At 43.3% G+C, this 23,937-nt stretch overlaps 1 protein-coding gene across 5 annotated transcripts in view; it reads right to left on the minus strand.

Annotated features, from left to right (window-relative positions):
• The window catches only part of LOC137327125 (RCC1 and BTB domain-containing protein 1-like), a 118,425-nt gene that overhangs the window by 93,866 nt on the left and 622 nt on the right, over nt 1-23,937 (minus strand). For all 5 annotated transcript variants that reach the window (XM_067992599.1, XM_067992597.1, XM_067992600.1 and 2 more), the window contains exons 2-3: nt 15,106-15,302; nt 14,119-14,269 (exon numbers count right to left, since the gene is read on the minus strand). In XM_067992599.1, the coding sequence (XP_067848700.1) occupies nt 14,119-14,269; nt 15,106-15,231 (277 nt within the window). In that variant the 5' untranslated portion in view covers nt 15,232-15,302. The remainder of the gene's footprint in view (nt 1-14,118; nt 14,270-15,105; nt 15,303-23,937) is intronic.

Raw genomic sequence — 23,937 nt, forward strand, 5'->3', positions numbered from 1 at the left:
TTAAGTTTCTCCCCCAAATCCTCCCCCCCCACCCCACCCGTGCAGCAAAAATTACTCTCTCATTTGTCAGAGACTGAAGCGAGGGAGTCTGCTCCTACCAGAGTGAGGACAGTGTCAGTAAGCCAGGGGGGAAACAGCTGGTAGAAACAGTGTAAGAATATTGGAAATAGGGAAAAAATTACATCTTTTTCTTAAAGCTATTAACCATCACGCTCCGCAGGCTGCATATTTTGCTGAGTCTGCGGCTTATTTTGTTGAATTGCAAACTGTTATCCTTTGACTAGTCACACCCTCCATGCTAGACAAGGTTGCTACGTGATAAAAGAGAAACAATGACCCAAAAGAAAGGAACATTAATCCAAAGATAGCGATAAGACCAGGACCATGACTAGATAGCTAGACAAAGCTACCTTGAAAAGGGTCTTGCAGTTAAATGGGTCATGTTAAAACAAGCTGAAACAGGTACGGTAGCATAGTGGCTATGTTACTGGATTAATAATCCAGAGTCATGAGTTCAAATCCTGCCACGGCAGCTGGGGAATTTAAATTCAATTAATTAAAATAAAAAAATCTGGAATAAAAAAACTAGTATCAGTAATGGTGGCCATGAAACTACCGGATTGTTGTAAAAACCCATCTGGTTCACTAATATCCTTTAGGGATGGAAACCTGCCGTCCTTACCCGGTCTGGCCTATATGTGACTCCAGACCCACAGCAATGTGGTCGATTCTTAATTGCCCTCTGAAATGGCCTAGCAAGCCACTCAGTTGCAAAATCTCGCTATGAAAAGTCATAATAAGAATAAAACCGGACGGACCACCTGGCATCGGACCATGAGTCACCGGATATTACAAAGGCAAACCAAGCCCAGTCGACCCTGCAAAGTCCTCCTCACTAACATCTGAGGACTTGTGCCAAAATTGGGAGAGCTGTCCCACAAACTAGTCAAGCAACAGCCTGACATAGCCATACTCACAGAAACATACCTTTCAGCCAACGTCCCAGACTCTTCCATCACCATCCCTGGGTATGTCCTGTCCCACCGGCAGGACAGACCCACCAGAGGTGGCGGTACAGTGATATACAGTCAGGAGGGAGTGGCCCTGGGAGTCCTCAACATTGACTCTGGACCCCATGAAATCTCATGGCATCAGGTCAAACATGGGCAAGGAAACCTCCTGCTGATTACCACCTACCGCCCTCCCTCAGCTGATGAATCAGTCCTCCTCCATGTTAAGCACCACTTGGAGGAAGCACTGATGGTAGCAAGGGCACAGAATGTACTCTGGTTGGGGGACTTCAATGTCCATCACTAAGGGTGGCTCGGTAGCTCCACAACTGACCGAGCCCTGAAGGACACAGCCGCCAGACTGGGCTGGCAGCAGGTGGTGAGCGAACCATCACAAGGGAAAAACCTACTTGACCTTGTCCTCACCAATCTATAAGAACATAAGAAATAGGAGCAGGAGTAGGCCAATCGGCCCCTCGAGCCTGCTCCGCCATTCAATAAGATCATGGCTGATCTGATCCTAACCTCAAATCTAAATTCATGTCCAATTTCCTGCCTGCTCCCCGTAACCCCTAATTCCCTTTACTTCTAGGAAACTGTCTATTTCTGTTTTAAATTTATTTAATGATGTAGCTTCCACAGCTTCCTGGGGCAGCAAATTCCACAGACCTACTACCCTCTGAGTGAAGAAGTTTCTCCTCATCTCAGTTTTGAAAGAGCAGCCCCTTATTCTAAGATTATGCCCCCTCGTTCTAGTTTCACCCATCCTTGGGAACATCCACCCGATCAAGCCCCTTCACAATCTTATATGTTTCAATAAGATCGCCTCTCATTCTTCTGAACTCCAATGAGTAGAGTCCCAATCTACTCAACCTCTCCTCATATGTCCGCCCCCTCATCCCCAGGATTGACCGAGTGAACCTTCTTTGTACTGCCTCGAGGGCAAGTATGTCTTTTCTTAAGTATGGAGACCAAAACTGTATGCAGTATTCCAGGTGCGGTCTCACTAATACCTTATATAACTGCAGCAATACCTCCCTGTTTTTATAGTCTATCACCATAGCAATAAAAGCCAACATTCCGTTGGCCTTCTTGATCACCTGCTGCACCTGCATACTAACCTTTTGATTTTCTTGCACTAGGACCCCCAGATCCCTTTGTACTGCAGTACTTTCCAGTTTCTCGCCATTAAGATAATAACTTGCTCTCCGATTTTTCCTGCCAAAGTGCATAACCTCACATTTTCCAATATTGTATTGCATCTGCCAAATCTCCGCCCACTCACCCAGCCTGTCTATATCCCCTTGTAGGTTTTTTATGTCCTCCTCACTGTCTACTTTCCCTCCCATCTTTGTATCATCTGCAAACTTTGATATGTTACACTCGGTCCCCTCCTCCAAATCGTTAATATAGATTGTAAAGAGTTGGGGACCCAGCACCGACCCCTGCCGAACACCACTGGCTACTGGTTGCCAGTCCGAGAATGTACCATTTATCCCAACTCTCTGCTTCCTGTTAGATAACCAATCCTCCACCCATGCCAGAATATTACCCCCAATCCAGTGATTCGTTATCTTGAGCAATAATCTTTTATGTGGCACCTTGTCGAATGCCTTCTGGAAGTCTAAATACACTACGTCCACTGGTTCCCCTTTATCCACCCTGCACGTCATGTCCTCAAAGAACTCAAGCAAATTTGTCAGACATGACTTCCCCTTCGTAAAGCCATGCTGACTTTGTCCTATTAAATTATGTTTATCCAAATGTTCCGTTACTGCCTCCTTAATAATAGACTCCAAAATTTTACCCACCACAGATGTTAGGCTAACTGGTCTATAATTTCCAGCCTTCTGCCTACTACCCTTTTTAAATAAGGGTGTTACATTAGCAGTTTTCCAATCTGCCGGGACCTTTGCCGAGTCCAGAGAATTTTGGAAAATTATTACCAAAGCATCCACAATCCCTACTGCCACTTCCCTCAAGACCCGAGGATGTAAGCCATCAGGTCCAGGGGATTTATCCGCCTTGAGTCCCATTAATTTACTGAGTACCAATTCCTTAGTGATTTTAATCGTATTTAGCTCCTCCCCCCCCCCCCCCCCCCCCACCAGAGCCCTCTGTTTGTCCAGTGTTGGGATATTCTTAGTGTCCTCTACCGTAAAGACTGAAACAAAATATTTGTTCAGCATTTTTGCCATCTCCATGTTTCCCACCATTAATTTCCCGGTCTCATCCTCTAAGGGAACTACGTTTGCCTTAGCCACCCTTTTTCTTTTTATACAACTGTAGAAACTCTTGCTATCTGTTTTTATATTTTTTGCTAATTTATTTTCATAATCTATCTTCCCTTTCTTAATCAATCCTTTCGTTACTTTTTGCTGTCTTTTGAAGACTTCCCAATCATCTATCCTCCCACTAAGTTTGGCTACCTTATATGTCCTTGTCTTTAGTCGGATGCTATCCTTAATTTCTTTACTTAGCCACGGATGGCTGTCATTTGTTTTACACCCTTTTTTCCTCAGTGGAATATATTTTTTTTGAAAGTTGTAAAATAACTCCTTAAATGAACACCACTGTTCATGTACCGTCTTACCCTTTAAACTATTTTCCCAGTCCACTTTAATCAATTCCGCTCTCATACCATTATAGTCTCCTTTATTCAAGCTCAGTACGCTTGTTTGAGAACCAACCTTCTCACCCTCTAATTGGATATGGAATGTAACCATGTTATGGTCACTCATTCCAAGGGGATCCTTAACTAGGACATTATTAATTAATCCTGGCTCATTACACAGGACCAGGTCCAAGGTTGCTTGCCCCCTTGTAGGATCAGTTACATACTGCTCAAGAAATCCATCCCTAATACACTCAATAAACTCTTCCTCAAGGCTGCCCTGCCCAATTTGATTTGTCCAGTTAATATGATAGTTAAAATCCCCCATAATTATAGCTGTTCCCTTATTACATGCCCTGACTATTTCCTGATTAATACTTCTTCCAGCAGAGTTGCAACTATTAGGAGGCCTATATACTACGCCCACTAGTGTTTTTTTCCCCTTATTATTCCTTATCTCTACCCAAACTGTTTCATTATTCTGATCCTTTGTCCCAATATCATTTCTCTGTATTACAGTGATTCCTTCCTTTATAGCCACCCCACCTCCCCTTCCTTCCTGCCTGTCCTTCCTGATTGTTAAATACCCTGGCATATTTAATTCCCAGTCGTTGTCACCCTGCAGCCATGTTTCTGTAATGGCCACAAGATCATACCCATACGTAGTTATTTGTGCCGTTAGCTCGTCCATTTTGTTATGAATGCTATGTGCATTCAGATAAAGAACTTTCAAATATGTTTTGTGACACTTAGTTCCTGCTTTTTCCTTTTTTAACACTTTACCTTTTACTACATACCTTCTGTCACTTCCTGACACGCTTTCCTCTGTCTCCCTGCTCAGGTTCCCAACCCCCTGCCACAGCTTTGATGCTGGGTTAATCGCCTTACGCCTTCTAGTTTTCATTTTATCTGTCGTGTCTAAAGTACACTTTCTTTCCGCTGCTCTACGCTTTTCCCTTTCACTGTTCTTGAACAACTGTTTGTACTATTTGTATTGTAGATTTCCCCTGGGTCTTCCCCTCTCTTGCTGCTCTCAACTTTATTCCCTTCTGAGTCCCCGCTCAGGTTCCCATCCTCCTGCCACTAGTTTAAACCTTCCCCAACAGCACTAGCAAACACCCCCGCGAGGACCATGGTCCCGTTCCTGCTCGGGTGTAACCCGTCACCAATAACCTGCTCACCGATACTCAGTTTGGGTTCCGCCAGGACCACTCGGCTCCAGACTTCATTACAGCCTTGGTCCAAACGTGGACAAAACAGCTGAATTCCAGAGGTGAGGTGAGAGTGACTGGCCTTGACATCAAGGCAGCATTTGACAGAGTGTGGCACCAAGGAACCCTAGTAAAATTGAAGTCAATGGGAATCAGGGGAAAAACTCTCCAGTGGCTGGAATCATACCGAGCACAAAGGAAGATGGTAGTGGTTGTTGGAGGCCAATCATCTCAGCCCGAGGACGTTGCTGCTGGAGTTCCTCAGGGCAGTGTCCTAGGCCCAACCATTTTCAGCTGCTTCATCAATGACCTTCCCTCCATCATAACGTCAGAAATGGGGATGTTCGGTGATGATTGCACAGTGTTCAGTTCCATTTGCAACCCCTCAGATGACGAAGCAGTCCGTGCCCACATGCAGCAAGACCTGGACAACACCCAGGCTTGGGCCGATAAGTGGCAAGTAACATTCGCGCCAGACAAGTGCCAGGCAATGACCATCTCCAACAAGAGAGTCTAACCACCTCCCTTTGACATTCAACGACATTACCATCGCCGAATCCCCCACCGTCAACATCCTGGGGGTCATCATTGACCAGAAACTTAACTGGACCAGCCACATAAACACTGTGGCTACAAGAGTAGGTCAGAGGCTGGGTATTCTGTGGCGAGTGACTCACCTCCTGACTTCCCAAAGCCTTTCCACCATCTACAAGGCACAAGTCAGGAGGGTGATGGAATACTCTCCACTTGCCTGGATGAGTGCAGCTTCAACAACACTCAAGAAGCTCAACACCATCCAGGACAAAGCAGCCCACTTGAATGGCACCCCATCCACCACCCTAAACATTCACTCCCTCCACCACTGGCGCACAGATGCTGCAGTGTGTACCATCCACAGGATGTACTGCAGCAACTCGCCAAGGCTTCTTCAACAGCACCTCCCAAACCCACGACCTCTACCACCTAGAAGGACAAGGGCAGCAGGCACATGGTTACAACACCACCTGCACGTTCCCCTCCAAGTCACTCACCATCCCAACTTGGAAATATATCGCCGTTCCTTCATGCTCACTGGGTCAAAATCCTGGAACTCCCTACCTAACAGCACTGTGGGAGAACCTTCACCATACGGACTGCAGCGGTTCAAGAAGGCGGCTCACCACCACCTTCTCAAGGGCAATTAGGGATGGGCAATAAATGCTGGCCTTGCCAGCGACGCCCACATCCCATGAACAAATAAGAAAAAAAAATCTGGAATTCTTTGAGAAACAACTTTGTTAATCTATAAGGGTCTTATGAGTGTTATTCCATATATGGTGTGAGTTTCCTGCCCCGGGATTGGGGGGGTGGGGGCATAAAAACTCGACACTTGGGTGTACAGGACACAATGTCAAAATTTGCAGATGACAGAAAACTTGGAAGTGTAGTGAACAGTGGGGAAGATGATGATCGACTTCAAGAGGATATAGACAGGCTGGTGGAATGGGTGGACATGTGGCAGATGAAATTTTACAGAGAAGTGCGAAGTGATATATTTTGGTAGGAAGAACGAGGAGAGGCAATATAAACTAAAGGGTACAATTTTAATGCGGATGCAGGAACAGAGAGATCTGGAAGTATATGTGCACAAATCATTGAAGGTGGCAGGACAGGTTGAGAAAGCGGTTGAAAGAGCATATGGGATCCTGGGCTTTATAAATAGAGGCATAGAGTACAAAAGCAAGGAAGTTATGATGAACCTTTATAAAACACAGGTTTGGCCACAACTGGAGTATTGTGTCCAGTTCTGGTCACTGCACCTTAGGAAGGATGTGAAGGCCTTAGAGAAGGTGCAGAAGAGATTTACTAGGGGTTCCAGAGATGAGGAATTTCAGTTGGATAGACTGGAGAAACTGGGGTTGTTCTCCTTGGAACAGAGACGGTTGCGAGGAGATTTGATAGAGGTATTCAAAATTATAAAAGGTCTAGACAGAGTAGATAGAGAGAAACTGTTCCCATTGGCAGAAGGGTCAAGAACCAGAGGATATAGATTTATTTGGCCACAAAAGACACAAATTGTTCAAGTTCCGGAAGTGAGGCTTTGTTTAGTACAAGTGATCATGGCAAGTGTCCACGAAATGTTAGGGAAAAAAAATGAAAAAGAAACTAAAAGGGTCCGAGGAACCGGTAGAATTAATCTCCAAAATAGTGGCGAAGGATGAGGCTTATGAGATGGCCACAGAATAGGTTGAGAAGCAAGTTCAAAATAAAAAGATGAAAGAGAATTGATTAAAGGCTCCTTATGTGGGTGGCAAACTTGTGTGCACTTATGAGTGAGGAACGTATCAAACAATTAAAAGGGGAAGATAGCAAGCAGTTAGAGGAAATTAAGAGACAGTCAGACAAAAACGAGAGGATGAAAGAACGTCTGACTGATGGCCTTACGGTGCTGGAGAGTTCGCAGTTAGTGGCTAAGATTGCGACAGCATAGGGGCAACAGAGTCAGAAAATATTACAAGAGAGAGATAGACAAAGAAAAATGGGACACTAGAGTCGGAACTCGCCAACTGTAGAGGGGCTTTAAGGGAGATTATGCGTCGATCCATAAATTCGGTAGACTACACACCATGTAAGTTAATGATTGAGGAGTTACAGGGCAAATTGGGCTGACAAGGGGCTGTGGTGGCTGCTGCAACGCGAGGGGTTATGGGAGGAACATAAGGTACAAATTGGAACCCACACAGGGAAGGTGAAGTAGATTGGAATGATCTGGCAGGTGCAGTGGGGAATGAGGATCACCAAGGTTGGGACTATAACAGTCCTGACTACAGAGGGCCACCCGTACCTGTGATTGTGATTACCACTACCCCCAGGCGTAATGGTCAGGGTAACGTGACTCGTACAGTTCAGGAGGAGAAATCAATTTCCCCTCTCGAAACAGTGGCTGTGTCTCGGGAGCTAGGATCCATTAAGGAGGGAGGTGATCCGATAGAGGTGTCTTGCTGAATTAGCTCTTTTAATATGGCCCACCAGGGATTGTCCAAAATAGATCAAAAAAGGGTAATATGGACTGCATGCTAAGAAACAATTAAGGTTTCCCTTAACCCCAATATCGATGTCTATGCCACCCCCTTGCAGGAGGTTAAACTCGATATTACGCACATTTTGGGTATAGATCAAGTTAATGTCATTCGTCAATGTGGACAAACCACTCAGGGACCACAGGAACATCAACGAGCCTTTGGAAATAGGTTATGGGACCTGTTTGAGCTGACTCAACCCAGAGGGGTAGAGGCTCCAACCAGGGACTCAGGTGTTTAAACAGGTATTCCTGTCTCAGTTATACCCACTGGTGAAGACCGCCCTTGGTGTAAGTGTCAATAGAACGACACAGTGGATGAATCTCTTGGAGGTGGCAATTCAGGCCTGGGGAACCCCAAGAGACCACATGCCCAAAGCTCCACAGAAAAAAACTGTATCGGCCATAGAGAGACCAATAGGTTGGGTTAATAGTGGGAGGAATATGGTCAATGATTGGCGAAATGACAGGTGTTTCTGATGTCAGAAAATGGGTCACCACGCCGTGGACTGCCGGAGAAACAATGAGGGAAATTGGACCATGACTCTCCAAAAACCAGGAGGGATAGAACAAAAATTAGATAAAATAATAACCCTCCTGACTACCCAACAACAGAAACAGACACAATGGTACCAAGAACAGTTAAGAGTTAAGAGAGATAGTATATGTACAATGACCCAAGCGGGTGGTGATGGAGAAGAGGTAGACGGGGAAGGGTTGGCAGGGGAGGCTGTGAACTATCGATCCCCAGACAATACAATGACACAAGGAGCCAATGATGAGAATAAAGTAGGTTGTGAAAGCTTAGATGAGGACTGGGAAATGGGAGCCACAGAAGTCAAAGAATCATTTAAGCAAACCCAAAGCGTGTTACAGAGTAAAAGACCAGAAGGGAAAGAGGCAGTCGTAGAGTTTCTAGAAAGTGAATCGAGAAAGAGACTGGAACTCTCCGCTGGTTCCCCAGTAACCCCTCTCCATTCACTATACCCCATCCTTCCAGCAACGGAGAAGGAGAATATTTTCAACAGGAGAGCCAATACAAGCCTGATAAATGGTCTTTCCCACATGAGATTTTAAATCAGTACAAAACTGAGTAAAGTAGGAAACATCAGAGACTGAAAATTCAGATGAGAGATAAATGATTTAAAACAGGGGGAAAAGGTGAAAAGGGAAGATTCCGTCTCTCCCACTGTTATGAGCTACTGGATGTTTCTTTAGTTTTTAGTGTACTGTCTCTTTAAGTGTGTTGCACTCTGCTGCATGCAGGCTGCAGCTGGCTCCATTTCCTCTTTTTCACAAATCTGAAGCAGTATTCATCCTTTATAGTCCCGGATGTTTAATACAGGCATTTCAATCATTGTGTTTTCTAAGCATAGTTCCACTGTTAAATGTACAAGTCAAAAGAGTTTGGAGAATTATTATACAATTACAGGACTATGTCCTATTTTACATCTGTGAGATTTGAGATCTAAATCGATTGTTTTCTTTTCAATTCGGTAAAGTTTCTTTCAATTTAGTTGAAATCTGCCTGAGACTGGAGCTGCTGTCATGAAGCTGGCTCCGCCTTCTTTTCAGTCAGTACTGTAAAGAAGTTTTAAAATCATGATGCCTTACGCAGAGTTAGTTCCACATTTGGGACAACTTTGACCCTGTGGGTCTGCAGCTTCCAACTGGGGAAGTTAGTCGGTAGCAACGTACAGAGCGTCCAAGATCACAGACAGTTGAGACGTCAGGTCGAGATGGTGCAGGGTGTTCTACTCCAAGTCTCCAAAGAAACTGGAGGTGGAAGAAATAATTCTTTGTGCTTTCTCCACAGATGAAGCAAAATGGACAATGTGATATTAGTTACATTTATTATTGGGGAGAATGACAGGGACTTAGAAACTGTAAAATGTGCCCTAATTGAATATCATCCAATTTACGGTACTGTGGTAAATGCCCACAAGAGACATGCAGATAAAGTGGGAATGAGAGGTAGAGAGCAATAGATAACATAGCAGGGGTAGAAACCAGACCAGAGGAGGGCATCTTCAGGACAAGACAATTAAAGTCAGAGGCTATGGGAAGGAGAGGTGTGATACCGGGGGGCATTCGGAACAGGAATGTCAATTTGGAATCGGATAGATGTTGAGACTATAAAGAAGCAGGCGTGTCATTATGAACATGCATGGGCCAAACTGGTCGATGCACCAATCCTCAACGCAATCAATGAGCTAGAACAGGAAGAACAGTATACCATCTATAACATGCACAACATTGACACTCAGACACAGGACAAATCAGATGCAATACAAGGGAAACGAGTGAGCATAGGGAATAGGACAGGCAACCATTTGTACGGCATACGGAACATATGTGCTTTTGTTTGTTGATCAAACACTGGGATTTTTGATGCGAGGTGAAGTCCCGGATATGTTAAGGGACTACGGCTGTCCGTTGGCATTCTAAATCTGAGGGTTGAAGTTCCACCTGTATCAACAATCAGCAATCTGGGGGACGCTCCTCTTCACCCCATGGGCCAAGTTAGGGATAAGAATAAACCTCGATTTTTGCCCTCTCCTTACCTATCGTGGATGTTGTCACCCAAGTATTTACCAAATTGGCAGAACCATATTCTGTAGGGTATTTAGAGGGAGAAGTGTATAAGCAAAGGGTAAAATCGCCTAAGTTAACGGTGTATGACAGGAAAACTGCATCATAGAAGGTGCCCAATTAGGATTGTTGTGTCAAGCAGGGGAACCGATACCTAGGCCGATGTGGACGTTTCCCTGCACGCATGCCTGAGTGCAGACATGATCTAAAATTGAGACTAAGACTTTAAAATGGGAGGCACAGGAAAAGCTGCGTGTACGAACTTGTGGTGATGCAAAGACAAGAGGCTTGTTATAATTTGCAGTTCGAGATTATTCCTGCTGTTAAATTTTTCCTTCTGCATCTTTTGTCTTCTGATTAATACAATTGAACATATGTAAATTTTTATCATGCTAAGAGAAATGGTACACAGTTTTACTTAGGGCAATCAGGAAGAGATTTAGGTGAACTCATATAGAGATAATGGGAACATGATAAAACAATGCACAAGCAATTAGAGGGATTACTTAAAGGAATAAATAGGCAGATGGGAAATGTTATATCAGAACAAGGGATGTCCCTGGTTTTAATAGAATGACTGGCAGAGAGAAAAGGATACTGGCAATCATTCAGAATAACAAAGACTAAGGAACAACTGATCTTAAAGGCAATTAAGCATGGAGGGTTTTTACTATGTTCAAATTCAAAAGGGGTTAAATGCTACAGAAAACAATTGTATCCCAAATTTTATGTTGGACAAACAAATGAAAATCTGGAAATCAGATGGGAATATGGATTGATGTAAGGTGCGAAGACTTAGATTGGTGTATTATGCCAGGAAGCCTTGTAAGCAAAGTGACCTTGTTTTGCGGCTGATTCCTGTGGTAGTGGCAATACCATTGCTACCTGCTGGTGTAAAACCGATGTAAGTATTTAAATTGGAATCGATGGGCTTGTTGGAAGATGATATAAGGAATCTGTAAATTATCCGAAGATCCAAGATATCAGTAAAGGGAAAAAGAAGTGTTCTGGATTGCACCAAACACTCCATGCTGTTCCAGGAAAAGTGGATCCTGGTTGTGCAGATGTGACGTTTTACAAAGTGCACTGCCAGCTTGTGGTTTCACCTTGGAAGAACAACCTCCTAATTGTACTATTGAATTTGAGAAGGACCAACATCGCTTATTCGGAGAGAGGAAGGTATTGCATTACAACTAACAAGAAGCACCGTACATAAGGCAACACCATTTGTCCAGTTTCGTGGTTAACATCTTGCTTTACACCAACCAGAATTACTAAATTGGGGCCTGTTACAGCCACAATGATACAAAAATGCAAGTAAACATTACCCTCCAGACAGAAAGCTTACGAGTGGTTGTGGATTTTGGCCGCAAAAGCATTAAGTGTATTTAAAAGTGCTGTCAGGAACATTAGATGGAGGTAGGGAGTGTCCACTAACACGGTCAACAGGATGTGTAACCCCCTCCCATGAGTTTGAACTAGGGTCCCATCAGGTCACCTCAGTAACTATAGCTGATCATGACTTCACCAGACTGAAGATCCGTGGGGACTTGATGGAGGAAGCATTGCAGGCTGTAATTCGATGCGGGCACCTCATTTCCCCCTTTATCATTCAGTCTTAAAAGCGCCTTGGATAGGAGTGTTACTTCTCAGAAACATCTGGTCAAAATGCAGCAGGTTAACAAGGAAATAGAGAAAGGTTTACAAACCCTTGGGGTTAAATCATGGTGGGAAAATGTCTATAATGCTGGTGAAACCCCATGGACATGTTTAGCATCGTAGGCTTCCCTGATCACCATATCCCTCATAGTGTCTTCCTGTTGGGTCCGCAAGTGGGTCTCCGAGTTAAAACAGAATGTGCGTCATTCCAAACCATTCCCCCATTGGACTAGATTAAATAAGTGAGGGGTTGAAGACTTGGTCTTCTCCCCCTCAAGGTGGGGAATCTGTAAGAATATTGGAAATAGGGAAAAATTGACGTATTTTTCTTAAAGCTATTAACCATCATGCTCTGCTGCATATTTTGTGGAATCTGCGGCTTATTTTGCTGAATTGTAAATTGTTAACTTTTGACTAGTGACTGAACCCTGTCACCTCCTTGCTAGACAAGGCTGCTACATGATGAGAGAGAAACAATGACCCCAAAAAAGCAGAACAATAATCCAAAGATAGCGATAAGACCAGAACCATGGCTAGATAGCTAGACAAAGCTACCTTGAAAAGGATCTTGTAGTCAAATGGGTCATGTTAAAACAAGCTGACCACCTGGAATTCTTTGAGAAACAACTTTGTTAATCTATAAGGGTCTTATGAGTGTTGTTCCATATATGGTGTGAGTTTCCTGCCTGGGGGGTGGGGTATAAAAACCCATTGTTTTTTGAGCTCAGGGCAGTGGATTCAGCGAAGACCATCCAACTGTCGAAAGAACACTGAGCTGTCTGAAGATGACACCACAGTCAGAAGGACACCCGACTACTAGAAGACAACCTCACTATTGGAAAACTTGAACACGTCGCCAACATAATTACAACCTCTGCCCAGAGATCAAACGGGGTAATATTGTTTTGAGCTTCATCTAAATTTTTGATACCTTTACATGTTTGAGCTAACTATTAAAAACTGAGACATTGATTACCAATTGGTGTCACCTCCGAATTTGTTACATCAGTCAGTTCAGGATTTCAAAACTAACTAGAAGACCTAACCTCTGTGTGGGCCTCCTCTATACAGGTGTTTATTTGGAGCATGAAAAGGTGCCTGGATTTCCAGAAAAGTCTAGAATCCTTGTGTTATTATAAACCAGACATCAGGGAACCAGTCAGTTTAGATCCCCACCTCAAAGTCACATTGATTTGTTGAAATAGAGAATTGCTATCTTCTGTTAATATCAGCCATTAGGTATCAGGTCAGATGTGTATCTTCCAACTACAGATGAATATCCAACATTTAAAAAGGAACAGTTTAGCACATGCACGAACATGCAACAAAATAAACCCATGCAGCTGTACAAGAAGCAGAACTGCACGCATTTGGATCAGAGGATTACAGCACTCCATCTCGCCAGCTGTTAGACTCATTATTTCTAATCTCACAGGCTAAATTTAGTGCAGAGAGAAAGCCAAACTTGCGGTTATACAGCGCCTTTCATGAACTCAGCAGCGCCTTTCATGAACTCAGAACACCCCAAAGCGCTTTGCAAGCAATAAAGTTCTTTTTGAAGTGCTGTTGTAATGTAAGAAATGTGGCAGTCAATTTGCACAGCAAGATCCCACAAACAGCAATGAGATAATGACCAGATAATCAGTTTTAGTGATGTTGGTTGAGGAATAAATATTGGCCAGGACACCGGGGAGAACTCCCCTGCTCCTCCTTGAATAATGCTGTGGGATTTTTTACGTCCGCCTGAGAGGGCAGACTGGACCTCAGTTTAACATCTCATCTAATAGGCGGCACCTCCGACAGTGCAGCATTCCCTCAGTACTGCACTGAAGTGTCAGCCTGGATTATGTGCTCGTGGGAACCCACGACCTCTGACTCAAGAGGTGAGAGTGCTACCAACTAAGCCACGGCTGACACCTAAATCACATTGAAAACTATACTGGAAATAGCTGGTACAGTAGAATATAAGTTTACCTTTAGTTGCAAGTAAAATATGTGGTCCACTTCCATAACTGAGAGAAATTATCTTCTTCCCACACAAAGCTTCTATTTTCTTTGGTGTAACTACACTCTGACCGTCTCCAATTCCTAGGCAGTTGCTGCAAAACACCCCAAGTGCAAATACCTGCAACAGAAGCGGGTTGTACACGGTGAGCAACGTGTTCATACAAGCTACCTGTCAAGATATGCTACTCGGATCAACTTCTGGTAGTGGTTATAGAGCACTTTCACTGCCACTAAGGAGTCTGGGTAAATCCTGCTTCCTGCAACAAAAGCATCTGTCTGTCGAGTGAGAAATAGCAAGGTTAAGGTTTAACTTGCTGAAATAAAAGCACCATGGTGACAAAGAAGCAAAAAAGACAAAGAAATATGCAACATGAACTGGAAAAAGACATATTGAGAGAAGACACAGAGACATATTAGTGGGGAAGGGAGGGGGGCAACATTGAAACCTAAAACTGTATGAAATAATGAGGGCATTTACAGGGCAGAAAATTAAAGAGAAATAAAGAATAGACAGTAAATGCGAAAGATTCTGAAATAGAAAAAAAGAGGATCATGAAATGTTTTAAAAATTAGAAAGTTTTATGTTTTCTTTTTTAAAATAAGAACCAAAACAAAAAGCAGGTGCATAACAGTGAAACCACAACGTGACTCTATCAGCAGCCCTCCAGAGGTCTATCTAGGGCCGGTTTGGCACATTTTGGGTATCACCCCCAACAGGCTGGTTTGTAAGTTGAGAAGTCTGATGGTGTCATTGCTCCGACAGAGATTGAGGTGCGATGGGAGCGAGTCATGTGATATGGAGAGACAGTCATCCTTGCTTACTCAGGCTCTCGTCACTAAAAGGAGATTTTTATTTATGTCATACAAAAATCAGTGCCATTTCTAAAAAGTCAAGGGCATCATTTGAAAGGGAAAATGCCCCGCAGATATAAATAAAGCCACCCCAAGACTTACATCGTCATTTTTCGTTACATAGACAGCCTCAGTAGCCAAAGTACCAAAGACACATGCTTGATGAATCGATTTAATTTCCTGCGGCGAAAGCAAGGTGAATACGGGCCACTTTCCAACATCCACCATGACTGGTTTCTTAAACACAGCCAGTTAACAAGATCGCCCAGTCACATTTCCTCCAACATATAGCACTGCGTCTGGAAGAAAGGAAAAATGAGTCATTTTTTGACTGGTATTGCTTCAAGCATGAAGAAAGAAAATCTCAGCAAATCAGCAAACATACGTAGAATGAAAATGACCCTGCAGTACCCTCCTAAAGGAATTCAGGAGAAACTTCTTTACCCAGAGAGTGGTTAGAATGTGGAACTCACTACCACAAGGTTATTTGAGGCGAATAGCATAGATGGATTTAAGGGGAAGCTAGATAAGTACACAAGGGAGAAAGGAATAGAAGGATACGCTGATAGGGTTAGATGAAATAAGATGAGAGGAGGTTCCTGTGGAGCATAAACATAGACCCGTTGGGCCAAATGGCCTGTTTCTGTGCTGTAAAATCTATGTAATCCTAAATCAAGTTTAGTTTTTACTCAAAAAATTAAATTTTACATGTGTAACACCTTAAGGAGGGAGTCCCATTATCAGTACTTCAGTGGAACTGGCTTTAACACACCAATAAAATGTGCAGTTATGTTAAAAGAGAGTATTTCACAAGATTAAAAACTTTTATTTTAAAAAAGGCATGGAAACATCCTAAAGCACGTTAGCTGAGGTAAACTTATTATAACTGAGGTTTCACCATTTAACCAGATAAACATTTTTAAAAACCGTGCTAAACTGATTACAAAAAGTGACCAGTAAAACCAGTAGAGATTCGTCATGTACCACAGAATAGTAAAGTACACTATCTTGGTCGGTACAGATGGCAGGCATGGTCACAAAATGTGGGTAAATGGAGTTGAGGTACAGATCAGCCATGATCTAATTGAAAGGAGCGGGAGTAGGCCCCTCAAGCCCAATGTTTGGGCAAGTTTCCTCAAGGCAGCTGTAGAGCCTTTCCAAGCGTTGGTGATAGAGGAGGTGCTGGAGACGACAGCAGCAGCAATAACAACTTGCATTTATATAGTGTCTTTAATGTAATAAAACGTCACAAGGCTCTTCACAGGAACATTATCAGACAAAATTTGACACCAAGCCACATAGAGAGACAGGTAACCAAAAGCATGGTTAAAGAGGTAAGTTTGAAGGAGCGTCTTAAAGGAGGAGAGAGAGATGGAGAGACAGAGGGGTTATGGGAGGGGAATTCCAGAGCTTAGAGCCTAGGCAGCTGAAGGTGGAGCGAAGTAAGTCGGAGATGCGCAAAAGGCCAGAATTGGAGGAACGCAGAGTTCTTGGAAGGTTATAGGGCCGGAGGAGGTTAGAGAGATAGGGAGGGGCGAGGCCATGTCTTTCAGGTGCCCTCTCGTGGCACCATTCAAAAGAAGAGCAGAGGACTGCTCCCATTGTCCTGGCCAATATTTATCCCTGAACCAACACCTAAAACAGATGATGTGGTCATTTATTTAATTGCTGTTTGTGGGACCTTGCCGTGCGCAAACTGGCTGCCGCGTTTGCTACATTACAACAGTGATTATACTTCAAAAAGTAATTAATTGGCTGTAAAGTGCTTTGAGACGTCCTGAGATTGTGAAAGACACGATATAAATGCAAGTTGTCCTGTTACAATAATAAGTCTTATTTTTTGAGAATGAGTAGTTTTTAATAGGGATTACTTTACAAATAGAATGTTGTGTGAGGTGCTGCTCTAGGGCCTCCTGAATAACCCATAAGAAAGGATCAAGTATGTTAAGTGTCAGAATTCAACATAAAGTCTTCCCGAATGAACACATTTTAAGCTACTTATTACTGAAAGTGCTGCAGGAAAGAGGGAGGCACAAAAACCCAAGACAAACTGAACCAAATAGTTCACAAGCTCCAAAATAAAAACAAATGGGAGTATTAACTTTACTAAAGCAAAAGTGCTCAAAGGATATAAAAGGACAAAGACATCATACAATGAGAGGCATTAAAGTGAGAATTATTGGAGCAAATGGATCATAATGTAATTACCTGACTGTAATAATGCCCATTGTTGACTTAATATAGTCTTAAGTGTATCATAAATCAGTGAAAATTTAATAGCATCAAATCTCATGAATATGTCATTCAACAAGTGGCACAACAATACAACAACAACTATAACAAACAGTTATAGACGGCACACAAACTGATTATCACAATCACAAAAAATAAACTGAGTAGTGTCATAGCGCATATTTCATGAGATCAATTCAGGACTAAGTTCGGCATTCAATTTGTACCAAACAACAAATAATTTTTTTAAACTTTCAGTAAAATAATCAAAGTAAAACTTTTAGTAACACATAAAAAGCTCTCCCTTGGTGTGTTTAATTACCAGACACTTGTGTGCCAAATACTAGTATCTACCAAAACATAGGAGCAGGAGTAGCCCATTCAGCTTCTCGCGCCTACTCTGTCACTCAATTAGATCACGGCTGATCTCTATCTCAACTCAATTTACCTGCCTTAGCTCCATATCATATACAACATATCAGACTGAACTTCACCTTACGCTGTGGGCTAGGACGCTGTGGCATTATGTTGTATGGGGAAGCAGCAGGCAGGTTAGTTTGAGATACGCAAGATGAAGTAAGCTGTGAGGTGTAAAAGAATCAAAGTTCAAGGGCAATAGAAGTGTGTGGGGACTTTTACACTGAGGGAGTATTGACAGCAGATGAACAGCTCTTATGCCACCGCTAGCACTCACAAACCTACAGCAGGCAACCTTCAGACTTCCATCTTAGACTCAGATTCATCATCTCCTGTCCTTGCCTGCTGAATGCAATGACCTGGCTCCATGTGTGAGTTTTCTTGAACTGGGGCCTTTATTTAGGACCATGACGCAAACACAAAGACACGCACGGCAATTGCGGTATTAAAATTTGGAGTGATTGGTTTAACTTTTCCCTCCCTTGCCCAGAACAAGCAGCATTTGTCGCACCATTAGTATGTCACGCTCTCTCGTTCACATGTGCGCAGTGTGTCGGACTACATCTTATGAACTGCCTTACCTCAACAGCAAAGGCAGATCAAGAGTGCAAATCGTGGAATGTGGTTATGGAGCCTCCATTTTAGCATCACTCTCCTAGGACCCAATCACAAAGGTAGGAGCACTCATGACTAATTCTGGAGAGGTTGGAAAGGTATCAGTTGGAAAGACTTAGCAACAACAACAATTTGCATTTATATAGCACCTTTAACGTAGTAAAATGTCACAAGGTGCTTCACAGGAGTGTTATCAGGCCAGAAATGGAGGAATGCAAAGTTCTCAGAGGGTTGTAGGGCTGGAGGAGGTTACAGAGATAGGGAGGGACAAGGCCATGGAGGGATTTGAACACAAGGATGAAAATTTTAAATCTGAGGCATTGCTGGACCGGGAGCCAATTTAGGTCAGCAAGCACAGGGGTGATGGGCAGCAGAGCATTGGATGAGCTGAAGGTTATGGAGGGTGGAAGATGGGAGGCCAACCAGGAGAGCATTGGAATAGTCGAGTCAAGAGGTAATAAAGGCATGGATGAGGGTTTCAGCAGCAGATGGGCTGAGGCAGGGGTGGAGACGGGGGAAATTACAGAGGTGGAAGTAGGCGGTCTTGGTGATGGATAGGATATGGGGTGAATAGAAAAGGAGATTGAAAGCAACAGATCTCCATAAGACCAGAAAATTAATTATATTTTCTATTGGATTATAGACGTATTAATGGCTTCATTTTATTCAAAAACAGATGTGGACGGGAAGGTGCAGTGAACTACCTTCCCCTATTTAAATATTGTATGTTCCTGGGATTGATTAGAAGACCAGAATTCAACATCTGGGGAAGGATTCACATCATTTATAGATCACTAGGGCCATGCTCTAATGTGTTTAGGGTGTTACTTAAACATTGTGATTTGTATCTGCAGGAAGGCTGGTCAGCTGGAGACACTACAAGCATTAAGGAAAAAATAAAACAGTCAATCTTTGACTGCTGGGAAACATGAGACACAGACAAGGGACTCTCATATCTTAGTATCACCAGATGTTTCCAATTAAGGTTGGTTTCAGTTTCAACTAGGATCTGAGCAAAACTGCACACCAATAAACTGACTGATGTTAGCTTTATCTGTTTGCCACAAGCCGGAAAGCACCTTGAGTAACCACACTATCAGAAAAGATGTCTTTATCATGTTGTAAGTACCACCCAACGGAAAAGGGTGTGATGCCTAACTTAAGTCCTGCCTTTTATTAAACTAATTTAAAATATAACAATTATAGTTTACATAGAATGTACAGCACAGAAACAAGCCATTCGGCTCATGCCAGCGTTTATGCTATTAACATCAGCCTCCTTCCACCCTTCTTCGTCTAACCCTATCAGCCTAACCTTCTAATATATTTCTGTTTCTGACATTCCTACACTGTTGAATGATACCTTGGAAACAGATCCATGTGACTGAATTGACCATCTTGGTTATTCACAATTCCCTAAGTGAGACTTCCTTAATGATAAACCTTAAGTATTGTTATGTTTTACCCACCCAAATCAGGAGATTTCTGGAAGGTTCTTAGACAAGTTAGAAGTTTAAAGGAGCTGTGAAGAGCTTTCGAAAGCAGAGACAGTTTTAGGAGCGAAGTTTGAAGATTAAGAAAGTTACGTGTTTAATCAAACAAAATTAAATCTCTGGTAAAGCACAACAAAAGTTCATTAATAGCCTACGCTTCTGAGCGAGAGGAAAGAAAGAACTTAAATTTATATGGCACATTTCACCACCTCAGAATGTCCCAAAGTGCTTCACAGGGAATGAAATACTTCTGAAGTGCAGTCACTGTTACTTTGTATGGAAATACACTAGTCAATTTGCGTACAGCAAGATCTCACAACCAGAAATAAGATAAATGTTGTTTGAGAGCTAAATATTAGCTGGGACACTGGGAAAACTCCCCTGTTCTTCGCATAATGCCATGGAATCTTTTACATCCACCTGAGGGGGTAGATAGGGCCTGAACTTAATGTCTCATCCGAAAGATGGCACCTGACAGCACAGCATGTGCTCAGTAAAGTAACAATATAACAACAGAGGAGTAACAGATGAGCGAAGCTAGTTAAGCTAGGACAAGGCGGCACAATGAAAGACGATGATCACAGTCAACAACTTGCCGCAGGTGATCCCAGAGGTGAAACCGAGGAATCTCATATTAGGGATAAACTGTACTACTACAACAAGGGTTGAGAACGTATATTTTATGCTCATGTCATAGGAGATTCTTGATATTGGAAATTTACCAACATATCAAATAGGCACTGTAAATTTAACCTTGCTAAGCTATACTCTAATCTTGCCATTGAACGTAAATTTATTATACTGTTACTGATCAAAACTCAACAAATGCTAAGCTATTGTATACATAAAAAGTGTAGTCTATGATAATTCAGACTAGTGTTAATAGTACATATTGAAGTACTTTACATAATCCTTAATTCTTAAACATATATTAATTGTGTTATGATTTATGTTGTTAAACAAAGTAGTGTTAGTTAATGCATCTCTGTGCCTAACTTCATCATTGATGATTCTGGTAAGTAGGAGTTAAGTACACTTGTGTTCAAATCCCTCCATGGCCTCACCCCTCTCCAACTCTATAATCTCCTCCAGCCCGACAACCCTCCGAGAACTCTGCATTCTTCCAATTCTGGTCTTTTGTGCAGATTTCCTTCATCCCACCAGTGACTGCCGTGCCTTCAGCTGTCTAGGCCCTAAGCTCTGGAATTACCTCCCTAAACCTCTCTCTCCTCCTTTAAGATGCTCCTTAAAACGGATCAGATCAAAGCTCTGCAGTCCTGCCACATCCAGTCGTGAATGGTGGTGGACAGTTAACTAACAGGAGGAGGAGGCTCTGCAAACATCCCCATCCTCAATGATGGCAGAGTCCAGCATGTATGTGCAAAAGACAAGGCTGAAGAGTTTGCAACCATCTTCAGCCACAAGTGCCGAGTGGATGATCCATCTCTGTCTCCTCCCGAGATCCCCACCATCACAGAAGCCAGTCTTCAGCTAATTCGATTCACTCCATGTGATATCAAGAAACGGCTGAGTGCACTGGATACAGCAAAGGCTGTGGGCCCCGACAACATCCCGGCTGTAGTGCTCCAGAACTAGCCGCACCTCTAGCCAAGCTGTTCCAGTACAGCTACAACACTGGCATCTACCCGACACTGTGGAAAATTGCCCAGGTATGTCCTGTCCACAAAAAGCAGGACAAATCCAATCCGGCCAATTACCGCCCCATCAGTCTACCCTCAATCATCAGCAAAGTGATGGAAGGTGTCGTCGACGGTGCTATCAAGCGGCACCTACTCACCAATAACCTGCTCAATGATGCTCAGTTTGGGTTCCGCCAGGACCACTCGGCTCCAGACCTCATTACAGCCTTGGTCCAAACATGGACAAAAGAGCAGAATTCCAGCGGTGAGGTGAGAGTGACTGCCCTTGACATCAAGGCAGCATTTGACCGAGTGTGGCACTAAGGAGCCCTAGTAAAATTGAAGTCAATGGGAATCAGGGGGAAAACTCTCCTGTGGCTGGAGTCATACCTAGCACAAAGGAAGACGGTAGTAGTTGTTGGAGGCCAATCATCTCAGCCCCAGGACGCTGCTGCAGGAGTTCCTCAGGGCAGTGTCCTAGGCCTAACCATCTTCAGCTGCTTCATCAATGACCTTCACTCCATCATAAGGTCAGAAATGGGGATGTTTGCACAGTGTTCAGTTCCATTCGCAACCCCTCAGATAACGAAGCAGTCCGTGCCCGCATGCAGCAAGACCTGGACAACATCCAGGCTTGGGTGGATGAGTGGCAAGTAACATTCGCGCCAGACAATGACCATCTCCAACACGAGAAAATCGAACCACCTCCCCCTGACATTCAACGGCATTACCATCGCCGAATCCCCCACCATCAACATCCTGGGGGTCACCATCAACCAGAAACTTAACTGGACCAGCCACATAAATACAGTGGCTACAAGAGCAGGTCAGAGGCTGGGTATTCTGCGGCGAGTGACTCACCTCCTGATTCCCCAAAGCCTTTCCACCATCGACAAGGCACAAGTCAGGAGTGTGATGGAATACTCTCCGCTTGCCTGGATGAGTGCAGCTCCAACAACACAAGATCAACACAATCCAGGACAACGCAGCCCGCTTGATTGGCATCCCATCCACCATCCTAAACATTCACTCCCTCCACCACCGGCGCACAGTGGTTGCAGTGTGTACCATCCATAGGATGCACTGCAGCAACTCGCCAAGGCTTCTTCGACAGCACCTCCCAAACCCGCGACCTCTACCACCTAGAAGGACAAGAACAGCAGGTACATGGGAACAACACCACCTGCACGTTCCCCTCCAAGTCACACACCATCCCGACTTGGAAATATATTGCCGTTCCTTCATCATCGCTGGGTCAAAATCCTGGAACTTCCTTCTTAACAGCACTGTGGGAGAACCTTCACTTCACGGACTGCAGCGGTTCAAGAAGGTGGCTCACCACCACCTTCTCAAGGGCAATTAGGAATGGGCAATAAATGCTGGCCTTGCCAGCGATGCCCACATCCCATGAACGAATAAAAAAGACCTACCTTTGACCAAGTTTTGGTCACCTATCCTAATATCTAATGTGGCTCGGCATCAGATTTTATTTGATAATGCTCCCGTTAAGCACCCTAGGACGCTTTATGACATTAATGCAGCTATATAAATGCAAGTTGTTGTTGCACTTCACTCAGTGTAAGGAGATCCTGTGGATATGGAACATAAGGTACTGTGGTCCTACGGTGATTGAATTGATTTGATTTGAAATCTACCAATATAATTTAGATCGAGTTATGTGGAATAGTCCAAAAGGCAAGCCAAGAATCTTATAAAGCTTTGACACGCACTTAATCCCAATCCAACCTTCCAATGTGTATAAGTTAGAAAAAGAGGGAAAAGATTAGCCTCCAGCTCTAACTTTGAATTACATATTGGCATTTCTGATACAATTATTACATCAGATTTAGCATTCAGCTATCTTACAATGTGTAACAAAAAAAAACTTCCAACAATATATGCCTTATCATGCCTCTCAAACATCCCAATGTGTTTCACGTTCAATGTAATAACTTTTTTGAAGGGCAGTCACTATTGTTGTATGGACAACACACAAACCACGTTGCATACAGCAAAATCCTAGAAACAGCAACAAGATTAATATATTTTGGCTAGTGTTGGTTGAGGGAAGATTGTTGGCTAGGACACCAGGAGAACTCCCTGCTCATCTTCGAATAATGCAGTGAGATCTGTAACATATTGAAACAGGCAGACAAAGCCTCCATTTTAATGTCTCATCCAACAAAACAGCATTCCCTTAAGTATCAGTTTAGATTATGTGCTCTAGTCCCATAGTAAGTCTTGCATACACAACCTTTTTAACTCAGAGGCAAGACTGAGAATCAGCTGAGCCAAATTGACATTTTAGTACTGCAAAGTGATGACCCAGGAACACTCCCGAGGCTAAGTCCAATATGAGTGACATTTAGAGACTGGCATATAGTCTAGTACCTTTGCAATATCAATATTGCAAATAGTATAATATAGCAAGACAAAAAGGGCAACTCTAGACATAATTACAAGTAGCTCCTAAACTAGCCACCACATCAAACGGTTACAGAATGTGACAGTACAACTACTTATGGTGCATTTCATTT

Source organism: Heptranchias perlo, chromosome 11 (assembly GCF_035084215.1).
Source record: "Heptranchias perlo isolate sHepPer1 chromosome 11, sHepPer1.hap1, whole genome shotgun sequence".
NCBI classification, from domain to species: domain Eukaryota; kingdom Metazoa; phylum Chordata; class Chondrichthyes; order Hexanchiformes; family Hexanchidae; genus Heptranchias; species Heptranchias perlo.